This window comes from Pseudonaja textilis, chromosome 5 (assembly GCF_049901715.1).
Source record: "Pseudonaja textilis isolate UNSWEBS1 chromosome 5, rPseTex1.2, whole genome shotgun sequence".
Lineage (NCBI taxonomy): Eukaryota > Metazoa > Chordata > Lepidosauria > Squamata > Elapidae > Pseudonaja > Pseudonaja textilis.
This window is the reverse complement of record NC_141994.1, coordinates 20,421,850-20,445,218: the sequence shown is the minus strand read 5'-3', so window position 1 is coordinate 20,445,218 and position 23,369 is coordinate 20,421,850. Positions and strand designations below refer to the sequence as shown.

The 23,369-nt window shown below is 45.2% G+C and overlaps 1 protein-coding gene across 1 annotated transcript in view; it reads right to left on the bottom strand.

Annotated features, from left to right (window-relative positions):
- LOC113437144 (uncharacterized) overlaps nt 1-23,369 on the bottom strand; it is an 87,942-nt gene that overhangs the window by 16,793 nt on the left and 47,780 nt on the right. The window contains exons 3-9 of the mRNA XM_026702002.2: nt 17,063-20,813; nt 13,042-13,126; nt 8,220-8,284; nt 6,783-7,036; nt 6,382-6,542; nt 3,734-3,886; nt 2,430-2,559 (exon numbers count right to left, since the gene is read on the bottom strand). Of these exons, the coding sequence (XP_026557787.2) occupies nt 2,430-2,559; nt 3,734-3,886; nt 6,382-6,542; nt 6,783-7,036; nt 8,220-8,284; nt 13,042-13,126; nt 17,063-20,813 (4,599 nt within the window). The remainder of the gene's footprint in view (nt 1-2,429; nt 2,560-3,733; nt 3,887-6,381; nt 6,543-6,782; nt 7,037-8,219; nt 8,285-13,041; nt 13,127-17,062; nt 20,814-23,369) is intronic.

The window sequence follows — 23,369 nt, the reverse complement described above, 5'->3', positions numbered from 1 at the left end:
AATCCTTTTTTGGGGGTGGGGTGGCAGGACTAGTCATCAGTTTTGAACTCCAACTGATCTCACGGCAGCCACACCTTCTCGCCAGCATCTTGTGAACAGGAAATGGGCAACCCCATCATTTTTATCTAGAGATCTTTGCTAGAGAACATGGTAAATCATCTCTTCTCTTTTTTTTCCAAGGGAGAAAAAAGAGAGAATCATAGTAAGAGGGAAACAGAACTGAGCCGGGGTTTTTATAGAACAAGGGCCTTCAAACTTGACAGCTTGAAGACTTGTGGACTTCCACTCCCAGAATTCCTGAGCTAACATGACTGGAGGAGGAATTCTGGGAGTGGAAGCCCACAAGTCTTTAAGCTGTCAAGTTTGAAGGCCCCTGTTATAGATGAAATCAAGGAGCTTGTTCCTGTCAGTCCACCAAAAACAGCTGCAAAAGAGAAGAGCGGAGGCCAAACAACCCCATTCAATCCGTGTACAGGTAGTCCTCGACCTACGACAACTGAGCCCCAAATTTACATTGCTACGTGAGAAATTCGTTTTGCCCCATTTTGCAAATTTCCTCCCCGCATTTGTTAAGTGAATCACCGCTGTTGTTAAATGAGTAACCCGGTTGTTAAGTGAACCAGATGTCAGGATTCCGGTAGTTACTCCAATTAAATCATGAGCCTGGGTGTAGCCAACTCTGAGATACGTAATTCACTGTCACTCTTGATCCTGCTTCCCCCCGCATCCTTCTAGGTGTATCATCCAATGAAAAACATCCATAGCCAAGAGTCATCAATCATGCTCTCCAATTAGATTCTTGCACGTGGCAGACGCTTCAGTCATCTAATCAGTGTTTGAAGAAAATATGAAAGGAATGTACTTTCGATTCCACACTGCCGCCTGCTCTTTGAAACTCCCCCTCCCCTTCTTTCTGTTGTCAACTATAAAACATGTATACAAAATGGCTTCCCCTGTTGACTAGCTGGTCAGAAGGTTGCAAAAGGGGATCAGGTGAACCCCGGGACACTGCAACCATCATAAATGGGAGTCAGTGGTCAAGCGTCCGAATGTAAATCATGTGACCTTGGGGGATGCTGCAATGGTCAAAAGTTTGAAAAATGGTGCTAAGCCACTTTCTTCAGTGCCATCCTGAATGATGAATCAACGAACTGTTGTTAAGGTGTAAGTTGAGGACTACCTGTAGTAATTTTCATTTTCATTTTTTTTTTTTAAAAAAGTTAAAATGCAAAATTTCCCTCCCACCCCAAAAAAGGGGTTTTTATAAAAACCATCAACTACAAAAAACAAACTAGACATTCAAAAGGTGTGTTAAAAAGGGACACAAACATATATACACATATTATGCCCCCAGTTGAATATTGATAAATACATTGCAACAATATTAGTTTCCCAACCCATGAAAAACAGGCCCATTTTTTAAAAAAAACTTCTAATTCTTTCTCCAAATTATGAACCTGTCATGTATTGACTATATTAATGACAAAATAGCTAACAAGTAGAATGAAAAAAAAAAGATTAAAATTGCTGCAACGGTCATACCTGTGAAAAATGGTCATGTCACTTTTTTCCGTGTCATTGTAACTTCAAAAGGTTGTAAGCAAACTGTTGTAAGTTGAGGACTACCTGTACAGGTATTTCTAGATTTAGGACTGGTTGCTTAGCTTTTGAAGTTACAATGCCCCCACAAAAGTACTTACAACCCAGTAATGAAGTCCCAGTAGCCACTCCCTCAGTCACATGACTTACACTTTGGTTGCTTGGCAACTGGCTCACATTTACGGCCCGTTGCAGCTTCCCAACATCAAGAGTCCACAATTTATGACGTTTTTGTCATTTATTTCTTGGTTTCAGCAAAAACGCCCCATTCTGAACAATGACTACTATATAAGCCACCACCACAGAAAAGGTCACAAAATCAGGACCATCGTGTGATGGCTCACTTTATGACCATCATGACTTAAGACAGTAATGGGCAGGGCCCATTACCGTTGTAAGTTGAAGATTACCTGTATATCAATAGCAAATGAGATTTAAATCATAGAACACTGCTAGATACGGCCTGCGATGTGGTCAGATGTGGCCGGTGGGGCTGCCGTAGAAATGCTGAGGAGCCAGCCCCTACCGTCTCAGCCAAGGCCCACTCCCAGGAAGCAGCTCCTTGGTCTTGCCCAGCCTCACCTCGAGCTACCTGGTCTCACCATGCCACACCTCACCTCGCCCGGCATCTCCCCACCCCACCTGGCAGCAGCCTCAATGAGGAGGACCCCAGTCTCGTCTCGCCCTGCTATGCGTCTCCCGTCCTCGCCGTGCTACACTTCTCCCATCCTCGCAGCCTTGAGACTCAAGAAACTGGACAAATATGATCCCTGGATCGGATGCTACATTCAGGCCACTGGCTGAACTGTGGCCAGGTGAAATCTTCCTACCTGGAGAAGGAGCTTCAGTCGGGTGATACGCTGGAATGGGAGAATGAGGAAGGATTTGAGGGAGAGGCGCTGGCACACTGGATCACTTTCCAGTTTCTCCAAGACCTGCTGGAAAGCAGGGACTCCGTTCCTAGGCAGGAGAAGAAAAAGGCAGACATGACACTTTGTGAAGTAAAGGTGAGAGACTGGGATCTAAAAGAAAAACAAGATATCCAACGCTCAGCAAGACACAACACATTTTCTAAGAACTGCTATACACGGGGCTTCCTGCCCTCTTGACTGACCCATTTAAGGCAAGGGTGTCAAACTCGATTTCAAGGCGAGCTGCATCAGGGTTGTGTTTGACCTTGGGGGATCGGGGTGTGTGTGGCCAGGGTGTGTGGACAGGGTGAGCATGGCCAACTATCTGTCTTTGGCTGTGACGGCCTCCTGAAGCCCTCTGCCAGCGAAAACAGAGCTCAGGAGGGCCACGCGCTGTTCTGACCTAGGCTTCCTTAGAAAGCATAAAACACAATCTTAGTTCCGGCAAAACCTCTTTTATTCCCACGGCTGTGAATTACGTTCATTCTCAGCCTGCAAGGCTTTACAAACAGTCTTTCAGGGGAATGTTGATAAACACCCACCTTATCACACTTGGAATGCGGCCAGAGAACTAATTGCCAAATGCAGGGCAAGGCCAAACTTGACACAGAGTCAAACAGAACTTTTCAAAGCTTGAATTGACCAGACTAACTAATTGCTTCCTGCAAAAGCTCATGTCCCGTTCGCTCCTCTTTTATGTCCTATGGGAGGGGCCAATCATCTCCAAGGTACGGCCTTACTCCTGAGTCGACCCTGCTTTCTCAATTGTTCTTGTCTGGTGTAGCCCTGCACATGTGCAGGCTGGGAACCAGTTCCAGAAACTCCCCCACCTCACTGCTGTCTGAGTTTGAAGGTAGCTGATGACCGTCAACCTGCCCTGGCCCCATCTCTGCCTCTGAGGCAGAACCCTCGTCCGAGCCCTCCTCAGCCTCCAAGACTGGCCCAGGTTCCTCCCCAACCTCCTCTCTACTGTCCGACTCTGCTGCCAGGTCCGCCAGCCACTGGCGGGCCACAACACGCGCGACCCCCCACCTCCCGGAGCTCCGTTTTCACTGGGAGAGCGCTGCAGGGCATTGCAGACAAAAATGGAGCTCGGGAAGGCTGCAGGCAGCCCTCCCGAGCTCAGTTTTCATTGTCAGAGGCACTGTGGGCTGGTAGAGAGAGAAGGAGGGAGGGAGAGAGAAATAGGTCAAGCATTCTGGAAGGCATCTTCAGGTCCTTACATGAGTCTCTGGAAGGTCTGGTCCTGGTAGGTCTGGTTGGTCACGTACGGCAAGTAAACCCTGCGAAATTCGGGGGCGTTTCTGAGTGCCACGTCACAGACGTTGAAGGTGAACATGTTCTCCTCAAGTTTCTCTTCCAGTTCAAAGAGGAAACTGCAGGCATCATGGAAGAAAAGCAGAACATCATTGTCACTCCTATCCCGGGGTGGGATTCAAATTTTTTAACAACCAGTTCTCTGGGCGTGGCTTAGGTGGTGGGCGTGGCTTGGTGGTCATCTGACTGGGTGGACATGTCTTGGTGGTAATGTGACTGGCTGGGCGTGGCCAACTCAATATCACTCACATCGAGGCACAAATCACCTGGCCTGGCCTCTCATGACTGTGGGGATGCTGCAACAGTTGTAAGTGTGAAAAATGGTCATAAGTCACCTTTTTCAGTGCCATTGTAACTTTGAATGGTCACTCCACACAAGGAAAGTACCAGGAAAGGAGGGGGGAAAAACTCCAGAGAAGTTCCTGAGACAGGAAGTCTAGTCCTGCCAAGAATGTAATAAGGGTTAATGGAGAGGCAGTTTCTGTAAGCAACCCCAGAATGTTTCCTTCCTGTCTTCCTTACAGGATTAGGCCAGTAATTTTTTCTAACAACCGGTTCTCCCAACTGCTTAGAATGTTAACATCTGATTTTAGGGAATAGGTGCAAACCTGTATAATCCCACTCCTGCTCCTACCATTATTTACTGACTCCTAAAACAATTGACCAATTGTTGCATGGGGGGGGGGGGGAACAATGGTGTTAATTTAGGCATAGGTAGCGATGGTAGATTCTATCCTTTTTTTTTTAATTCTAAGGGGGAAAAACACCCATCTGTTCCACAGCCTTATTTAAATGAATGATATGTATATTTCATATCAAAGGTTTGCAGCGTGTAAGACTATACTGTTAAGATTTTCCTTCATGTTTGTGATGATGGGAAGGAGAGAAATCTAGGTTCTTATTAAATAAGTGGCTACATGCATCGCTACTTAGAATAATAGAATAATAGGGTTGGAAGGGACCTTGGTGCTCTTCTACTCCAAGCAAGAAGATCTATATCAGGGGTGTTAAACTCAAGGCCCACTGGCCAGATCCAGCCAACAGCGTGCTTAAATCTCAGCCGCAGGGGAAATAGCCCGCGGTGCCTCTGCTGGCCAAAACAGTATTTGGGGGGGGGGCACATGACACCCCCACCCCATTTTGGCTGAGGGGTGCTGCAGGAGGTGTCCATCTTGTCTCCCCACCCTCCCCGGGCAGCCCGCGGAGAACTACAATGCTGATCCAGCCCTCAAAAGAAATCCAGTTTGATACCCTTGCCCTATATCGTTGTAGAGCAGGCGTCTCCAAACTTGGCAACTTTTAAGACTTGTGGACTTCAACTCCCAGAATTGCCCAGCCAGCATGACTAACTGAGGAATTCTGGGAGTTGAAGCCCCACAAATTCTTAAAGTTGCTAAGATTGGAGTCCCCCATTTTAGACAAATGTCTGTCCAGTCTCTTCTTTAAAACCTCTAGTGATGGAGCAATCACAATTTCCAGAGGTGAACCAGTCTACCGATTCAGTGGTGTGTTTCAAATATTTTGACCGTTGGTTTAGTGGGTGTGGCTTGGTGGGCCTGCTTTGCAGGCGCGCACACACTTTGTGTACATGCGTGACAAATGCACATTTTGCACAGGCACAGAGGTGTTTTGAGCCACCTCCTGCAATCCTGCACTCTCCCTGTGTTCTGGTTCGCTGGCAGCAGATGTATACGGCTGAGGTCTCGGAGAGCGAGGACTCAGGTGAGGGGCCTGCGTGTGATGCAGGGATGGGGCCAGGACTATCGGAGAGTGGGGTGCTGCCTTTGAAGATTGTGGAGGCTGGCAGCAGTAATGAGGAGGTCCCCGAGGAGCCTGGGCCCAGTGCACATGTGCGCAAGGCTGCTCGAAGGAAAGAGCAGCTGCAGCAGCACGGGCGACTCAGGAGTAAGGCTGCAAAGTAAAGTCCCCTTCCTTAAGAGATAAAAGCCAGCTGAGAAACCGGAGTTCTTTGCAGGAAGCAAAGAAGTTCTTGCACTTCAAGCCTTGTGGAAGTTCGGACTAGGATGTTTGGAATATTTCTTGGCAACTTAAATCTAGTGCTTTTGGCAGCCTTGCACAACCTGGGCAAGGCTCGTTCTTATCAGAGACAATTAGTTTTAATAGCCTTTTAACCGCGAATTAATGGAATTCGCAGAGAAGCATTAAAAGGTTTTGCTTTTATCTCTGTTTGTTTACTTAGAACAAGGTTTGGGTCAGAACAGTCTGGTGCCTCAGCAGCTGCCGCCCAGCAATTGCTGTGGCGCGCAAAGCAGCTGCGCTTCAAAAGCAGGACATAAAGATTAGTATGGGAGCCCTGGTGGGTGGGTGGGCACAACAGCAGAGTGTTGGAGATAACCGGTTCAATCTCCACTGCTCATTGCCGTTACTGGCTCAGCCGAACCAGGCCGAACCGGTAGAATACCACTACACTGAGAGGAAATTTCTCCTTAATTCTAGGTAGGATCTCTCTTTGGTAATCTTCTTCTTGTCCTGCCCTCTCTATTCAGAGTTATCAGTGGTCGGCTTTTGAGACTGGAAGGAACACAGGACTCACTTGGCACTAACGTCGCGGACATCCTGAAGACGGGAAAAAAGCCACTGTTTGTCCTGCGTGGTTAAAACCCCCTGAAGTTCCTGGGAACGTTGGAAGTGATCCACGGCTACATTCAAGCTCCGCAAGTAAGACGCTTCAGATGCAATCAGTTCAAACTTGGCCTGTTTGAAGAAGAGAAAAACGGGCATATCCCCAGGGGCACAATTAGATTCCCTTCCAAATGAAACATCAGGAAACGGCCCAAATTTGCTGCCTTCTCCTGACAGAGAAGAAGCCAGCATTTCATTTCTGACCTCCAAGTTTGAAGACCCCTGCGTCTAAGAGCTATTGCTATTCATTGCTGCATCCTGCCTGGTGCTCGTATAGCCCTCTAGGTGTGACGACGGCTCCTTGTCCTTTACCTCTTGCAGCTTCTGCTCCTCGCGGGTCATGCTCAGCAGCATGGTGCTCCCTCGAACCATGGGGATGTCCTGCCACAGGGAGGAGCCCGACGAGACGGATAGGCGGTGCAGGTAAGAGTCCTGAGAGATCGGCACTTTCTTGCGCAGCTTGGGAGATATCGGTTCTGCCTCTTCGGACAAGGAATCCGCCTGTTTTTGGCTCTGGATTGCTTTGTTCAGGGCATCATCGCTGTATTCCTGGTAGAGCAATTTGGCTGCAGGAAACAATGGATTGCATGGGAGATTGTAAGTCTATTGCAATGACAGGTAGTCCTCGACTTACAGCAGTTCGCTTAGTGACAATTTGAAGTGAAAATGGCACTGAAATAAGTGACCTCTGACCACTTTCAACACTGTCCTGCTATTTACAAAGTCTGCACTACTATTACTATTAATCCTCTCATCACTCCTTATCACCCATCCCCTCCCACTTGTGACTGTATGACTGTAACTTTGTCGCTTGTATCCTTACGATTTATATTGACTGTTTCCTAGTATGATTTGATTGATTATTGTACCCTGTGACTATTATTAAGTGTCGTTCCTTATGATTCTTGACTCTTGACGAATGTATCTTTTCTTTTATGTACACTGAGAGCATTTGCATCAAGACAAATTCCTTGTGTGTCCAATCACACCTGGCCAATTAACAATTCTATTTCTATTCTATTCTATTCTATTCTATTCTATTCTATTCTATTCTATTCTATTCTATTCTATTTCTATTTCTATTTCTATTTCTATTTCATTCCACTCCATATATTCTATTCTATTCTATTCTATTCTATTCTATTCTATTCTATTCTATTCTATTCTATTCTATTCTATTCTTCTGTTTTCTTCCCTTCTCTTCCATTCCATTCCATTCCATCCCACTCCATTCTCCACTCCACCACTCCATATTTTCTAGTCTATTCCATTCCATTCCGCTCCATATATCCTATCCTATCCTATTCCTTTCTGTTCTATTCCATTCCATGTCTTGGTGGGTGTGGTGTGGCTTGGTGGGCATGGCAGGGGAAGGATACTGCAAAATCCCCATTCCCTCCCCATCCCACTAACCTGCTTTCCAGCTCTGTTCTCCTGTGCAGAGGAACCAAAGAAGACCCAGCTGATCAGCTGGGACTCAGCAGGCAGAGAATAGATGGGTTGGGCCCAGTCAGAGGTAGTATTTTCTGGTTCTCCAAACTACTCAAAATTTCCACTACCAGATCTCCAGAACTGGTCAGAACCTGCTGCATACCACCTCTGGTGCCATAGTAACTTCAAACGGTCACTAAACCAACTTTCTTAAGTCAAGGACTACTTGTATCAAGTCCGAGCAAAGGAACATGTTTAACCCCTTTTAAGGGAGGTGTTGGGGAAGCCACAAAACTTACCAAGAGAAGCAGTACTTACACGAATTAATCAGTTTGGAACATCGGCGTTTGATATTTTCTAGGGTTTCTGGTGTTTTCTTCTCTCTTTCAAGGAAAGGAAATTTATTTATTTACTTATTTAAAAAGGACAATTAAGAAGCCCTTCAAAAGAGTTGGTTTTCATCGATTACCCCTAAACACTGGGCAAAATTCACTTTTTCATATTGTTATATGTATGTACTCTAGTTGCATCCCTAAAGCACGTGGACAGGGGGAAAAATGCATCCCCCCCCCCCCACCGCAGAACACTGTAGGACAGCTTGCAAGCTGCAAACACATGCAGGAAAATGCATACATTGGTGAAAGCAGACGTAAACGTTCCGTGTTTCCCCCAAAATTAGACCCTATCTTATTTTTCCCCCACCAAAAAAGGCACCAGGTCTTATTTTCGGGGGATGTCATCCACTGACTAATCTCATTTACGTACATCGCCCCCGGCCTCCTTTTTGCTGTCAGAGACCTTCAGAAACTTCTTCTTCTGCAGCTGGCAAGGCTTTCCTGAAGGCCTCTGCAGCCGATAACAGAGCTCTGGATCAATCCAGAGCTTTGTTATCAGCTAGAGGCCTTCAGGAAAGCCTTGCCAGCCTTGCCGGCTTTAGAAGAAATGGGCTGGCAAGGCAGGTGTTAAGGGTGTGCAAGGTCTGGTTACAACTGTCCAAAGATAAGTAGTAGGGCAGCTCCCCACACACCCCATTCCCACCTTGGCTTAATTTTTACTCATGCACTCTGGAGTGAGAGGGATCTTCATTAGGGCTTATTTTGGGAGTAGGGCTTATATCGGGCACACATGTAAAAATCAAGGTAGGACTTACTTTCAGGCTAGGTCATATTTTTGGGGAAACAGGGTATTATATTACAAGACAATCTATAAAGCTATGCTAGGGAAGGGTGCACAATAATGAATTAAGAGAAACATGAACTCAAAGGCCCTCAATCTGGTCAATGAAGTTAAGTTTAGAAAAATGAGCAATTGGAATTTTAAGTTTAGAAAAGTGAGCAATTGGAATTTTAAGTTTAGAAAAATGAGCAACAACCTTTTTAAAGTCTGGCTGACAAATTGATTTCACGTGCAAAGGACTGTCTGCAATTCAGAATTAAGTCATGCAAAAATCATCTCCTTGGTATCTTCAGATGTCTCCATCCGTGGACTTTATTGTGAAATATTATTAATAACTGACACGCAACAACAGCTGGAGACACTCTGGGTGACGTTGTCTTTGCTGATGTTTTCCCCACTGCTTCTTCTGTATTTGTCTCCCAGTAGAGCAGATTTTTAAAGGCAGAAAACAGCTGTCCCTGGACTGGGAAGCAATCCTAAATTTGTCCTCCCCCCTCCATCTTCTTTTAAACAGATCCGCAAATCCCAGTAACTCCATCAACCCCCGCAATCTTGTCAAATCTGGGCTTGCAAAATTCAGACGGTATGACTAAATGCCGAAAGCGCACAGAACGCTGTTCCCTTCCCACCAAAGGGGTCCCTATTTTTCTACTTGCATTTTTACATGCCTTCGAACTGCTAGATTGGCAGAAGCTGGGACAAGTAACAGGAGCTCACTCCATTATGCGGCTCTAGGGATTCGAACCGCTGAACTGCCGACCTTCCTGTCTGTCTGTCTTTTTCTTTCTTTCTTTCTTTCTTTCTTTCTTTCTTTCTTTCTTTCTTTCTTTCTTTCTTTCTTTCCTTTTCTTTCTTTCAATTTTATTTTTATAACAAAAACAACAAATAAAACCATCTTTCAATTATACAGTTTGTCGGTTGGGTACATATATCTTGTGCATATAATAATATTGATGTACATTTCTTATTGAGTTTACATTCATATTATATTATAGTCAACATTATATATCCTCTTATATCATTATTACATTGTCATTAAATTTTTATTTCAATTTCAAACTATCCTTAAAGGCAAATTCCAACTCTTACTAAATTATATTCATATGAAAGCTTATTCAAATACAATCAGTTTTAGTATATCATTATTAATGTAATATCATTTAATTTCTTACTCTATTTTCTACCCATCCGTAGAATAACTCCCAAATCTTATAGTACCCCTTTTCTTCTTGTTCTCCATTTTTTAATGTTAATCTACCCATTTCTGCACATTTCTGACCGGCAAGCTTAAGACGGTCCTTAGACAGCAGCAAAAGGCTGGAGCAGGTTTTTTTTTCCTCAACCTAAGCAAATTTTAAGATGTGTAGACTTCAATTCCCAGCATGCTGGGCTGGGGAATTCTGGGAGTTGGAAGTCCACGTATCTTAAAGTTGCTAATGTTGCTTGACTGCTACCTTGTGGGTGACTGGATCAAAGTTTAGTAGCCTTTACTTGATGTCTACTTTGATCAAGATAGTGCAGGGGGTCTTCGACTTACGGCCACAATGGAGCCCAAACGCTCCTGTTGTTAAGTGTGACACTCGTTGAGCAAATTTTGCCCCATTGTGCCAGCTTTCGTGCCATGGTTGTTAAGTGGATCACTGCAGGCGATAAATTAGTAACCCGGTTGTTAAGCGAATCTGATTTCCCCATTGACTGCCGGCCAGGTGGTTACAAAAGTTGATCCCTTGTTTATCTGAACCTTGGGACATAGGAACGGTCATATAAATATGAACCAATTGCCAAGCCTCTGAAGTTTGATCGTGTGATTAGCAGGGAGGCTGTGAAGGTCGTAACTGTGAAACACGGCCACTTTTTGCCAGTGCCGTTGTAATGTTTTGAACGGTCACTAAATGAATTGCTCTTAAGTCGAGGACTACCGGTATATTGTCTGTCTTTTACAATTTGGCTCGAGACTTTTCTTTTAACCAGAACTGACCCTGTTTGTTTATAATAAAGTACTCCCTGCTTCCTGCCAGAGAACTGCGTTTTTGGAACCTCGTGGCTTCCTTGTCAACTCTCTCAAGCTTTAGTTGTTCTGCCATAGATGGTCATACTTCCTTACTAAGAAATCCCTTCTACAATGGTCCACTGGCAAGCTTTATCCTAGGACCTAAGAAGGATGAGCTTTGCTGAGTCAGGTGATTTGGAAATTCAGCTCTCCTTCTTCCTGCATTTAGTCACCTAACTCTCAGCTTTGCCTCAGAGCCTTTTCGGGTTTTTTTTTTAAAAATTCATTTATTTATATCCTGCCTTTCTTGTTTTTACAAAAAGCTCAGGGTCGAGAACATATCCAGACTCAGAATAGAGCTGGAAGGGACCTTGGAGGTCTTCTAGTCCAACCCCCTATTCAAGCAGGAGAGATCCTATGCCGTTTGAGATAAGCGTCTGGTTTTGGGTTTTGAAATGGTTCTGTATAAGAGTTGAGGGCTGTTTGGAAAGTGAAAGAAAGGAGGAGACAGCAAGGAATCTGGACATGACTTAGCTCAACTGTTCTGTACTAAAGCTGCTTGGTGCTGTGAAACTGAAACTGAAACTCCTCTCCTCTGCTTGTGTTCTGCATTTGGAAGAGATTTCGTTTCAGGTGGGGAGGGGGAGTAGAACTCCTTAGCATCAGAACATGTTAATAATAATATACGAAATTCTAATGCTCATTGGTCGTTATGAAAAATCCTTTCTTAGTGGGTACCTAGAAGCCAAGACAAATATACATGTCAAATTTCAAGTTTGTAGGCTCTATGGTTCTGGAGATTTTGTGATGATGCATGAATGGTATTTTGCTTTTATATATAGAGAGATTGAAAGTGAATATTACGACGTTAAGAACAGATTTTGCAAAAGGATGCTACCAGGAATGCTCTAAAATAATATCACTATTAGAAGGATGTAGCGAATATTAATAATTGAAAAGTGAAGGATTATGAGCTGATACAGATATGTATAATAACATTAGACCACTTATATTGGATTAATGCAGTAACTTTCACTTGTATCAATATTACTTCGGTACCAAAATGAATGACACTCAGATGCCATGCGCTCCATGCAATGATATTGATCTATGTTTAAAAATAAAAGAAATATATGAAAAAAGAAAGGAAGTTGCTCTGCAAATGTCTTGGGGTCAAGCACAGGGGATTCAAAGAGGTTGTAGCAATGTATTCATCTCACTCACTGAGTTTGGTAGGCGAGCCAGCATTTTAACCCACTGAAATTCAAAATCCAAGTCGCCTCGTGGCAAAGACTTGGAAAGTGCAGGTAGCCCTCAACTCAGTTAGTGATCGTTCAAAGTTGTGACGGCCCTGAACAAAGCGACTTACAACCATTTTTCAAATTTACAAACTTTGCCGCATCCCCTGTGATCACGCGATTGAAATTCAGATGCTTGGCAACCGGTTCATATTTATGACCGTTGTGTCTCCCCCAAAGGCCTGGGGTCCCTTTGGCAACCTTCGGACAAGGAAAATCAAAGGGCCAAGCCGGATTCATGTAAAAACTGGGTTGCTAACTTATCAACGGCAGCAATTTGCTTAACAACTGTGGTGGGAAGAGTTGTAAAACGGGGCAAAGCTCACTAAACAAGCGCACCAACTTAACAACAGAAATTCTAGGATCGATTGCGGTTGTAAATCGAGGAATACCTGTGTTGGTAGCTGACTGGGGAAGCCCCAAAGTGTCGAAACAATGGTTTGTAGGCTTAATTTTGGCCTGCTTAGCTGGATGATTCAATCCATGGAGGCCCTGCTTCCTTCCCACCCTTTTCGGTTCTCCTTGCTGTGTCACGTGGCTTGGACCTTCTCCCCTGAGGAGGAGATATGTCCTGGACCCAAGCTCTCCACCTTGCCCTGTTCTCCTTTTCTGGCCCAGGCCCCCATGTCTGGGAGAGAGGATTTTCACAGCAAAGGACTGACGAGAAGGGACTTACCCATATTTCCCAATGTCTAAGTGGTTGGCTCTGTCCTTAGGTCCGGCGGCTTCCTCCTTCGAATGGAGAGAAGCTACGGAGACTTCTGCCAAGGAAGAAAACAAGAGACACAGGTTAAAGGGTTGACTCTCTGTGATTCATTCAAGGCCTCTTGGATGAGGTCACTTTTGACCACATGGTGAGAGCTGACCAAAGGCACAGCTGCCCTGAGATCCATAGAGATCGGAGAATCAGTCGCAGGCTTTTTCAAGAGAGCCATGTTGAACAAGGGGATCAGCACCTACGTTCGTATGCTAAGGATATTTTGGCGGTTCTTGGATGAGGATTCTATCTAACTAAAATTTGTCTAATTTTATAAGAGCTGTGATGGTGCAGTGGTTAGAGCAGGGGTGGGATTCAGCCGGTTCAGACCGTTTCGGGCGAACCAGATGTTAAATTTACATCCGGGTCACTGAACCGGTAGTTGAACCAACCAGCTGGCCCTGCCGGTCCCACCCAGGAGTCTCCATGGGCCCCGTTTTGCATGCAGATAAATGCAGAATCTGCGCGAAAGCTCTGGGAGAGTGAAAAACGGGCCTTCCGGAAGTCAAATCCGGAAGTGGGCCTGTTTCCGGCTTCTGGAGGGCCTCCGCATCTCAGGGGAGGCCGTTTTCGCCCTCCCAGAGGTCCAAGAGAAGCCTCCGGACCCTGAGGAAGGTGAAAAACAGCCCTCCCGGAACTTCCGGTAGGCCACACCCACCATGGCCACGCCCACCCAGCAACCGGGCAGCAAATCAGTTGCTGAGATTTTTGAATCCCACTCCTGGGTTAGAGTGCAGTATTGCAGGCTACTTCTGCTGACTGCCGGTTGCCTGCAATTTGGCAATTCGAATCTCACCAGAGATTCTCCATTCTTCTGACGTTGGTAAAATGAGGACCCCGGTTGTTTTAGGGCAGGGGTGTCCAACCTTGGCAACTTTTAAGACTTGTGGACTTCAACTCCCAGAATTCCTCAGCCAGCAATGCTGGCTGAGGAATTCTGGGAGTTGAAGTCCACAAGTCTTAAAAGTTGCCAAGGTTGGACACCCCTGTTTTAGGGCAATATGCCGACTCTGTGACCCACATAGAGAGGGCTGTAAAGCACTGTAAAGGGGTATATAAAGTGCTATTGCTATAAAGGTGGTACAGTCTTTATAAACAGAAGAACACTGACACCCCCTAAACTCCACTGAAGATGTTACCTAGCCTGGTAACAAAATGTTTGGAAAACAGCCCACAAGCTCGGAGAACGAACTTCTACCATCGCAGTACAGACTTTTAGAAAGTTCAGATAAACCTCGATTTACAACCATTTGTTTAGTGACTGTCCGAAATTACCACGGCACTGAAAAAGTGACTGATGACTGTTTTTCAAACTTATGACAGCATCCCCACTATCACATGATCAAAATTCAGAAGTTTGGCAAACGGTTCGCATTTATGACGGTTGCAGTCCTCCGGGGTCATGGGATCCCCTCTTGCATCCTTCTGACAAGGAAAGTCAATGAGGAAGCCAGATTCACTTAACGGTGGTGTCATTCATTTAACAACTGCAGTGATTCACTTAACAATCGTGGCAGATTTGACAACTGTCTCGCTTAGCAACGGAAGTTTTGGATGCAATTGTGCTCATTAAGTCAAGAATTATTCTGTATTCTGGTTATAAAAGGAATTGGAATAAATGATGTTTACTTCCCTTGAATCTTATCATATCAATACAGCTATGTAAAGAGCTGGGATTTGTAATTTCTGCTTAATTATATTAAATAATTGTGGGGCTTTATATCCCCAATATTTTTAAATGTGTATGCTGACACTTTTAGAAAAGGGCTGTGTTGGAAGTTAATAGCTTGGTTCAAAGTCCTTTAAACTTGCAGGGTGACACTGTGTAATGACCCAGAGTGTAACACAAACGTAACAAAATCCAAAACGTAAATAAATGTCCTTTAATGCCTCCAACTTGGCCCCACTGTTCAATAATTCTCAGTTGGAGATTAAATTTATTCAAAAATAGCCTTCAAAAGAAAGCAATACAGTCTGAACTTAATGAGCAGATAGAGGTAAAATAAAAAACCCAAAACAAACTACAATGAAGGATATTCCACAACGGACCAGGATAAGTAATTACCAACTGCAAAGAGATAACAAGGCACAGTCTGTTGGAAGGATGCCAACCAAGATAACTTCAGCCCAAAATAACATACGCTTTGCTTCTGACAACGCTGTGTTTTAACCGTCTCTCTTATATACTATTCTCCCCAGCTGCAACCAATGAGGTGGATCATGGCCGCTTCCTCTCTCGTAAGCCAAGTTGTTTCCTTCTCCGTTCCTCCCTGCATGTCCTAGGATGAAGCGGGGATGGGCCTGGTTCTTCCTCTGACTGCCCAGCCGGCCTTTGCCCTTCCCCAGCCTCCTCCACAACCTTAGGAGCCACAACTCCACTCCCTGTCAGCTGTTCCTCTTCTCCGTCAGAGTCTAACCAGGGCATGACAGAAATTGGAATAAATGATGTTTACTTCCATTGAGTCTTATCATATCAATACAGCTATGTAAAGAGCTGGGATCTGTAATTTCTGCTTAATTATATTAAATAATTGTGGGGCTTTATATATCCCCAATATTTTTAAATGTGTGGAAATAAATATGCTGACACTTTTAGAACAGGGCTGTGTTGGAAGTTAATAGCTTGGTTGAAAGTCCTTTAAACTTGCAGGGTGACATTGTTGTTAAACTAAAAATCATCCCTCATTGGATTTATGACCACAACTCAGCCCCCAAATTTCCATCAGTAAATGAGACAATTGTTAAGGGGAGTTTTGCCCCATTTTATGACCTTTCTTGCCACGGTTGCTAAGTGAATCACTGCTATTAAGGTTGTTAAGTGAATCTGGCTTCCCCATTGACTTTGCTTGTCAGAAGGTCGTGAAAGGGGTTCACATGACCCTGGGACACTGCAACCATCATAAATATGAGTCATTTGCCAAGGGCCTGAATTTTGATCATGTGATCATGGAAATGCTGCAATGATAATTCACTGTGAAAATCATCCTAAGTCACTTTTTTTTTCCAGTGCCGTTGTAACTTTGAATGGTACAGGGAGTCCTTGACTTATGACTGTAATTGAGCCCAATTTTTTTGTTGCTAAGCGAGACATTTTGTTAAGGCAGGCTTGCCCCATTTTACAACTTTTCTTGCCGCAGCTGTTAAGTGGATCATTGCTGTTGTTAAATTGATAAACTTAAATTGTTAAGAGAATCTGCTTTCCCCCACTGACTTCCCTTGGCAAAAGGTCACACGATATGGGGGCGCTGCCACCGTCGTAGATATGAGCCAGTTGCCAAAGCCTCCAGAACTTGGTTGTGTGACCATGGGCACGCTGCAATGTCATAAGTGTGAAAAATAGTCATAATCAGGGATGGGATTCTACCAGTTTGGACCGTTTCTGGTGAACTGGTAGTTCCGGTGATGATTTGGCCCCGCCCACCTACCCCTGCCCTTTTCCTGTGCTTTTTGAGCACAGCTGATTCGCCCGGCAGCACAGTTTGCCGCACATCAGCTGTTTTACTCACTGGGGCTACAGCAAAAGGTAAGTACAGTATTAAGAGCCAAAAATGGTATTTTCTAAATGCTGTGTGCGCGCACTCACCGAACCGGTTGTTATGCCCAGTAGAATCGCACCACTAGCCATAATCCACTTTTTTCAATGATGTTGTAACTTCAAACCATCACTAAATGAATGGTTGTAAGACAAGGGCTACCTGTAATTACCAAACTGAGAAGTTCTACTAGAAGAGTTATAGAAGGAAGTTTGGCCTCCTGGTTCCTCTATGGCAGGGGTGCCAAACCCACTTCGTCACATCATTGTCATGTGACATTTTCCCCCTTCACTAAACCGGGTGTATGACACACCTGGCCCCCAGACTGTGAGTTTGACACCCCTGCTCTATGGCACTTGCTTTTTTTTCCTGCAACTTTGGGATCAGAGATGGGAAAGAATGCTCACCTACGGCACCGTCGGTCGGTATCGAAATCTTTCTTAAGCCGTGTCGATGCCAATCTTTGCTTTTTGCTCGCTGCTTGGCTCCCGCCTCCTGCTTCTTTGTGCCAAAAGTGGATTCTTTGGTGCCCAACCCGATGGTGTTTTTGTCTGGACAGCTGGAGGACTTCTCCAGGCGCTGATGTCTGCCTTCCAGGCCTTTTCTATGGACTGCCAGGCAAATGGGTTCCCCCGCTGATTTTTCAAAGACTTTTCTCAACCTTCCTGGGCCTTCAGAAAGAGAGGCAACTGGGTCACCCGAATTCCTGGCCTGTTGCTCTGGCCATGGTGGTTCTTGATGCTCCCCTGGGTATGGATCACTTGACGGCGAGGGAGGTCCGAGCTGGAGAAAGTGGATTGGGTTAGTGAACGCTAAAAGAGAAGGAGGCTGCCTTCCATTTCTGGACTTGGTTTCACGCGGATTCTCACGATCTCCCAAGGGATGGAACGTGTAGTGAGAAGACCTCCCATCAGGCATATCTTCAAACTTGGATATCCTTTCAGGAACACTGAGAAAACAATCTGCCCCCGTGGCACCATTTCCTAAAAATTCACCTTGCAAGTCCGACAAAGAAAGACCCAACTCAGGGCATGTGGCCAATGGAAGACCAGAGATCTCTTCCATTTTATTGTCCAGGACAAGATCACCTCTTTTGCAAATAGAGGACGAGTCCCAACAGGCATGACGGCTAACCGGTGGGCTAAGATGTGTCGGTTCCTCACTTCCTGTACGGAAGGCATGGGCGTTGTTTTCTGAAGCCTCGGTCCTATGCTGTGTAGAGGGATTGTCCCTGACTAGGAGATGCTTCCTGGAATTGGAATTTGATCGGGAACTGTGAGAACCTCTGCTAACAGTGATGTATGGAGGTTGTGTCGGTCCAGCAGCTACAGACGGTGTGATCTGTTTAGAGTTAGTCCGCTGGGAAGCTGCATTGCTAGCAAGTGAAGGAAACCCAGAACGCCTAGACACAATGGGTAAACTGGCACGGCGTGACACAAGTACAGACTGTTTAAAGTTCTGTACGGAGCGTGGAACCTGGCAACACTGATCCAAGTCACCTTCAGAGGTGGAAAGCGGCTCAGATGATCTGGTTTCAGGGCCTAAGGGCGAATACTCCAAAACAGTCTCATTGGCGGAAGATTTGGGGGCTAGTGGATTAACCTGGCAGGAAGAAGCTCGTTGTTCTAGGAGTCGGTCAGGATTAAGGCCTGTGGGGGTTGGCTGAGCATTAAAATTTGCCTCGGGTGGAGGGATTACAAACTGGAGGGGCTGCGCAGAGGATAAAAGAGAAGCAGATTCGAGGACCAAATTCTGCTCAGGGTCTCCCACTAGAACTGAGGCCAAAGGTTGGGTTAGCTGAGCTGCATCGGTGGTAATTGCAAAAAGAGTCCTGGAAGATGAGAGGCTGTCAGCATTATAGTCACATTCTGTTCCCTCTTTTCCAAGTACTGAAAAACACGGTGACTCACTGGCTAAGATATCTTTTTCCGTGCAATCTGTGTCTGCTGCTGCTTCCTTCCCAGAAAACAGAGCATTCTGAATTGTTGGTTTCAGTTGTTGATGGGACTTCAGGTTGTCTTCAGTAGTGTCTTGGACAGACCCCCAGGAAGAGAGACTTAACTTTATCATCTCTTTGGCAATATTGGACAGGCCTTCTTCTAGAGATGGATTTGGGGGGGCTTTGGAGGTAGAACTCTGAGTGCCTTCGACAAAGTCCTCACCAAAAGCGGGAAGATGACCCTCTCCATCACGGTCCAGTGCTGAAGCTTCATCACCGATCTCTCTGTCCAGTTGGCTGGAGAAATGTAAAACTGATCCCTCTCCTGCACAAGTGACAGTCCCATCCGTGGCTCCCTTGCTAGGATCTTCTTGCAGGAGAGTGGCGGTTATAGTCCTCAAAGATGGGACAGGATTGTTTTCTGCACCAGAAGAACCGCCCACAACTTGAGAGCCATGGAGATCTTGGGAGGCGTTGCCTAATGCTACATCTGCAAACAACTGTGTTATTTGTTCACCATCAGCGCTGCTTACATTTTCCTCTTTTCCAACATCCTCTTCTGCAACATCTTCTTTTCCAACACGCACGGTGGGTTGTGCACTCTCTTGATCACAACAGGACGTTGTGTTTGCTTCGTCATAGATGCCGGAGTGTTCCACTTGTCCAGAGTTGTGATATAGGGCAGACTGTGGTCTTGGGCTTCCACTACCTGGCTGAAAACTTTCAGGGGTCATTCCAGGGAATGCAATAGCGAGTGTTTGGACACAAGGCTCAGGCCACACAGAACCTGACGTTGGAGAGTGATCTGGTGAGGACACCTCCTTCAAAGGGAAAGCAAATTCTTCAGAACTGTTATCGTTTAAGCCAGAAAGAGCCAAACTGTTTTCCAAAGAATCAAATGTGCCCTGGCCCGATCTGATAGGCATGGGATCTATTGTTGCTTGCACAGCCCATTCTTGTTCTTCGTGGTCATTGTGTGGCAACTGCACTTCCTCCAGATTTGTCTTGGATTTACTCTTTGCTGCTTTCTCATTCAAATCCCTCCCTCCCTCTTCCTCGCGGCCTGCCAACTCCAGAGGCCCCGATTCTGTAAATTCTGGCTTCCTTGTGGTTGACAGCTGTTTTTGGTCTGACTCTGATTCCTCACAATTCACGTTGCTTATATTATCATTGGTTTGGATGTTTTTCTTTAGTAAAAAAGGGTTGCTTACTCTGACATCACTCTCTTCCTCTTCCTGGAGCTGGAGAACAAGGCGGCTGAGAACATTTTCCTCCGAATCTCCTATTTCATCCTCAACACCTGAATGTTCCTCCCCTTCTTTGGAAGATACCTGGAATAAAACGTTGCCTCCCTTTCTTCGAACCCCATCTAAATTGAACTCATCCTCTTCCGAAGAAGGATTGCTGAATCTTTTACTCGCTTGTTCTCTTTTAGAGGAGATTTCATTGATCCTCGTTGCAACGTCCGTTTCTTCACCAAGGCTCTGGTCCTCCGTGTGCTGCGTCTGTCGTTGCCACGAATGCTCTTCATCTGACCAGGATTTGTAAAAATCAGCACTTTCATGGCAATTTGAAATATTATGAATCACCAAAGGAGATTCACTGGTGGAGTCTTCTTGACAAGGAAGAGTGTTGGTCATTGCTGATTTCTCATGCCATGTCTGAGAGTGTGTGTCACGCAAACTTGGAGGTTGGCCAAAGCTACCATCACCGACACAGCTCTCCATTTGCCCTGCACTGACCTTTCTGGGAGGGGAAAAAACAGGGCTGGTTGTATCCAGAAAGACAGATTGGCAACTGGTTGAAGAATAACTTGCAAATTCCCCATCAAAGGAATTTAAGGAAGATGCCTGGCTTTCCTTCAAGCTGAGCTGTCCTCTGTTGAGATCCTGTTTTCCACCTGAAAATTCTTCCCAGTTCTCTACCTCTCTTGGCTTTCTTTCCAGATCTTGGGAAGTATCCTTCTCCTCCGTCGAGTTAGAAGATCCATCCCACATGTGTTCTTTCATAACAAGGAGAAGTGCCAGATCATGGGAAAGAGACGGATCCTCCTTCTCTTCCACCTCCTCGCTTCCAGGAACTTGGCTCATGACGAAAGCCTCTGTGACATCATGGTACTTTCTGGCTGAGGAAGGATTGCTGGCTTCATGTGTTCTATGGGTTGACCGCGGGAAAGGATCTCTCTCTTGGATTGGCTCAGACTCCATCAGTGAAGCTTCCTAAAAAGAGAGAGAGAGAGAAGAAAAATAAAGCAGTGGTTACAATTACAACATGATTGAGCTGTACATACATATTGCCTGCGGGTGTTATTGTGGGAAGGACGAAAACATAGCTAATCAATATGAATGAGAGAACAGCAAGAGGAGAAGGATGGGCAAAGATGACGAAGGTATACAGAATGCAACGTTCACGTACTTCTATTCAACATTCGCATGACCTAGAATCCCATGCTCAGTTCCACAGATCTTTCCACCACCACCCACACCAAACTTACACGAATTCAGAGGATATTTACGTCTCTTCCCTTAATCTTGTTTCAACAATCAAACTACATTCACTTCACACATGCCCACACACAGAGATGAAATACGCACGTGGGAGATTAATTGCTGTGCTGGGAGGGACAAAGGAGCCCTGATGACATTAGGAATAGTGACAAGGGTGGCCCACTGAGAGCCAATATGACATAGTAGTTTAAGAGCAGACACACGACCAAAGCTGCATCCAGACATGGAAACCTGTGGCCAATCCCTTAGCCCAATCTACTTCTCAAAATTGTGAGTTTTGGGAGAAGCCAAAGAAGAAATGCTGTGTGTACCATTATCTATCTACCATCCACTTACCCATCCATTTACCTATCTATTGTCTGTCTGTCTACCTAATCTGTCTCTCATCTATCTATCTATCATCTATCTATCTATCTATCTATCTATCTATCTATCTATCTATCTATCTATCTATCATCTATCTATCTATCATCTATCTATATCTAATCAACTATCTTATCTTTCTGTCACCTATCTTATCTGTCTATCATCGATCTATCTATCTATCTATCCTCTACCTACCTACCTACCTGTGGTGGGATTTCAATTTTTTTACTACCAGTTCTGTGGGCGTGGCTTGGTGGGTGTGGCAGGGGAAGGATATTATAAAATCTCCAGTCAGAGGTGGCATTTGCTAGTTCTCCAAACTACTCAAAATTTCCGCTACTGGTTCTCCAGAACTGGTCAGAACCTGCTGAAGACCACCTCTGCTTGCTACCTACCTACCTACCTACCTTCCGTCTGTCAACTATCTTATCTGTCTAGCCTATCTATCTATCTATCTATCTATCTATCTATCTATCTATCTATCTATCTATCTATCCATCCATCCATCCATCCATCCATCCATCCATCCATCCATGTTTTGGGTGGGGGAATGTTATTATTTGTTTCTGATACTTTCACTGCTCAGAACTATGGGCCCTCATAAATCTTCAAAATTAAAAAGATAAAATGTTGATGTTTTGCACACCCTTCTCCCACTTGCCGTAGCATATCCTGCCCTAATGCTTTAGCCATGACTGAAATGGGATTTCATCCTTAGTTAGAAGCAGGGCAGAGAAGGAGGGGGGGGGAGGGGGGGAGATATTTGCTCTTCTTCCTTATTTCCCTGTCATTCAGATCACTGTTGCATCACATTTTGATTGCATTGATTTAAAAAAAAAAAAAAAGTATCAGAAAGATTCTTGGTGGGTGGAATCTTTTCCAACCAATCACGTTTGTTGAAACTCTCATTGCATCAGATTCACTGAGTGGCTACTTCTTTGCATGGAAACGCTCCCTTTCCTCTACGTCTTCTTGTCCATCCCTTGGCTCCGTGCATAGTTTTGTCCTCCACCCAGAAACCTTTTCAGGGGAAATCTATTTGGGCCTCACGCCGTGGTTGAGATGAGGCAAGAAAAAAAAGCCCGGAGGACTTTCTGGAGGTCTTGTATTGACACCTCTCTGCCCACCACATACTGTAGAGGAAAAAATAATAATGCAGCGCTTTCACTTCTCCTGAGGCTTCTGAAGAAGGAAGCAACAGCAGGGCACAGATAAATGCCCACTGGAGATGGAAGCGGTAGTTATGATTGGCATGTAAAGGAAGTTCCTCCTAACCAGAAGGCAGCACCATTTCTGGTCCTCTCACTTCCTGGCTAAAATAGACCCTGTTTTTTGTTTTGTTTTTTTTTTGTATTTTTTCCTCAGAAGTGTTAGCTTTCTTCTACCTCAGGGGCGTCAAACTTGATTTCATCGAGGGCCACGTTAGGGTTGGGTTTGACCTCAGGGAGACATGGGCAACTTGATGTTACTCATGTTAGGGGAGCCTGTGGTGGCCCAAGCACTCTGCCAGTGAAAACGGGCTCCCGAGCTCCGTTTTAGGCTGCGACGGCCTCCTCCAACCCCCTGCTAGAGAAAATGGAGTTCCGTTTTTGCTGGCAGAGGCACCGTGGGCCGGTCCTTCGCTGTTTCCAGGCCAGCCCTGCAGGCCAGATCTATGCACCCCGTGGCCTGGATCCGGCCCTCAGGCCTTGAGTTCGACACCCCTGTTCTACTTAGATGTTCTGCTTTGGCTTTGAGAAGAAGTCACCTGAGGTACTGAGGATAGGCTATTTGACATCCCATTGAGAGATTTAAATTTACTGAAGTGTTTTGGGGTGAAATAGAATCTCCTTCTATGGAGATTCTCAGTCATTCAGGTTGTCCCAAAGGTGCTTTTTTCTAAAGGCAACTGGACTTTTTTGT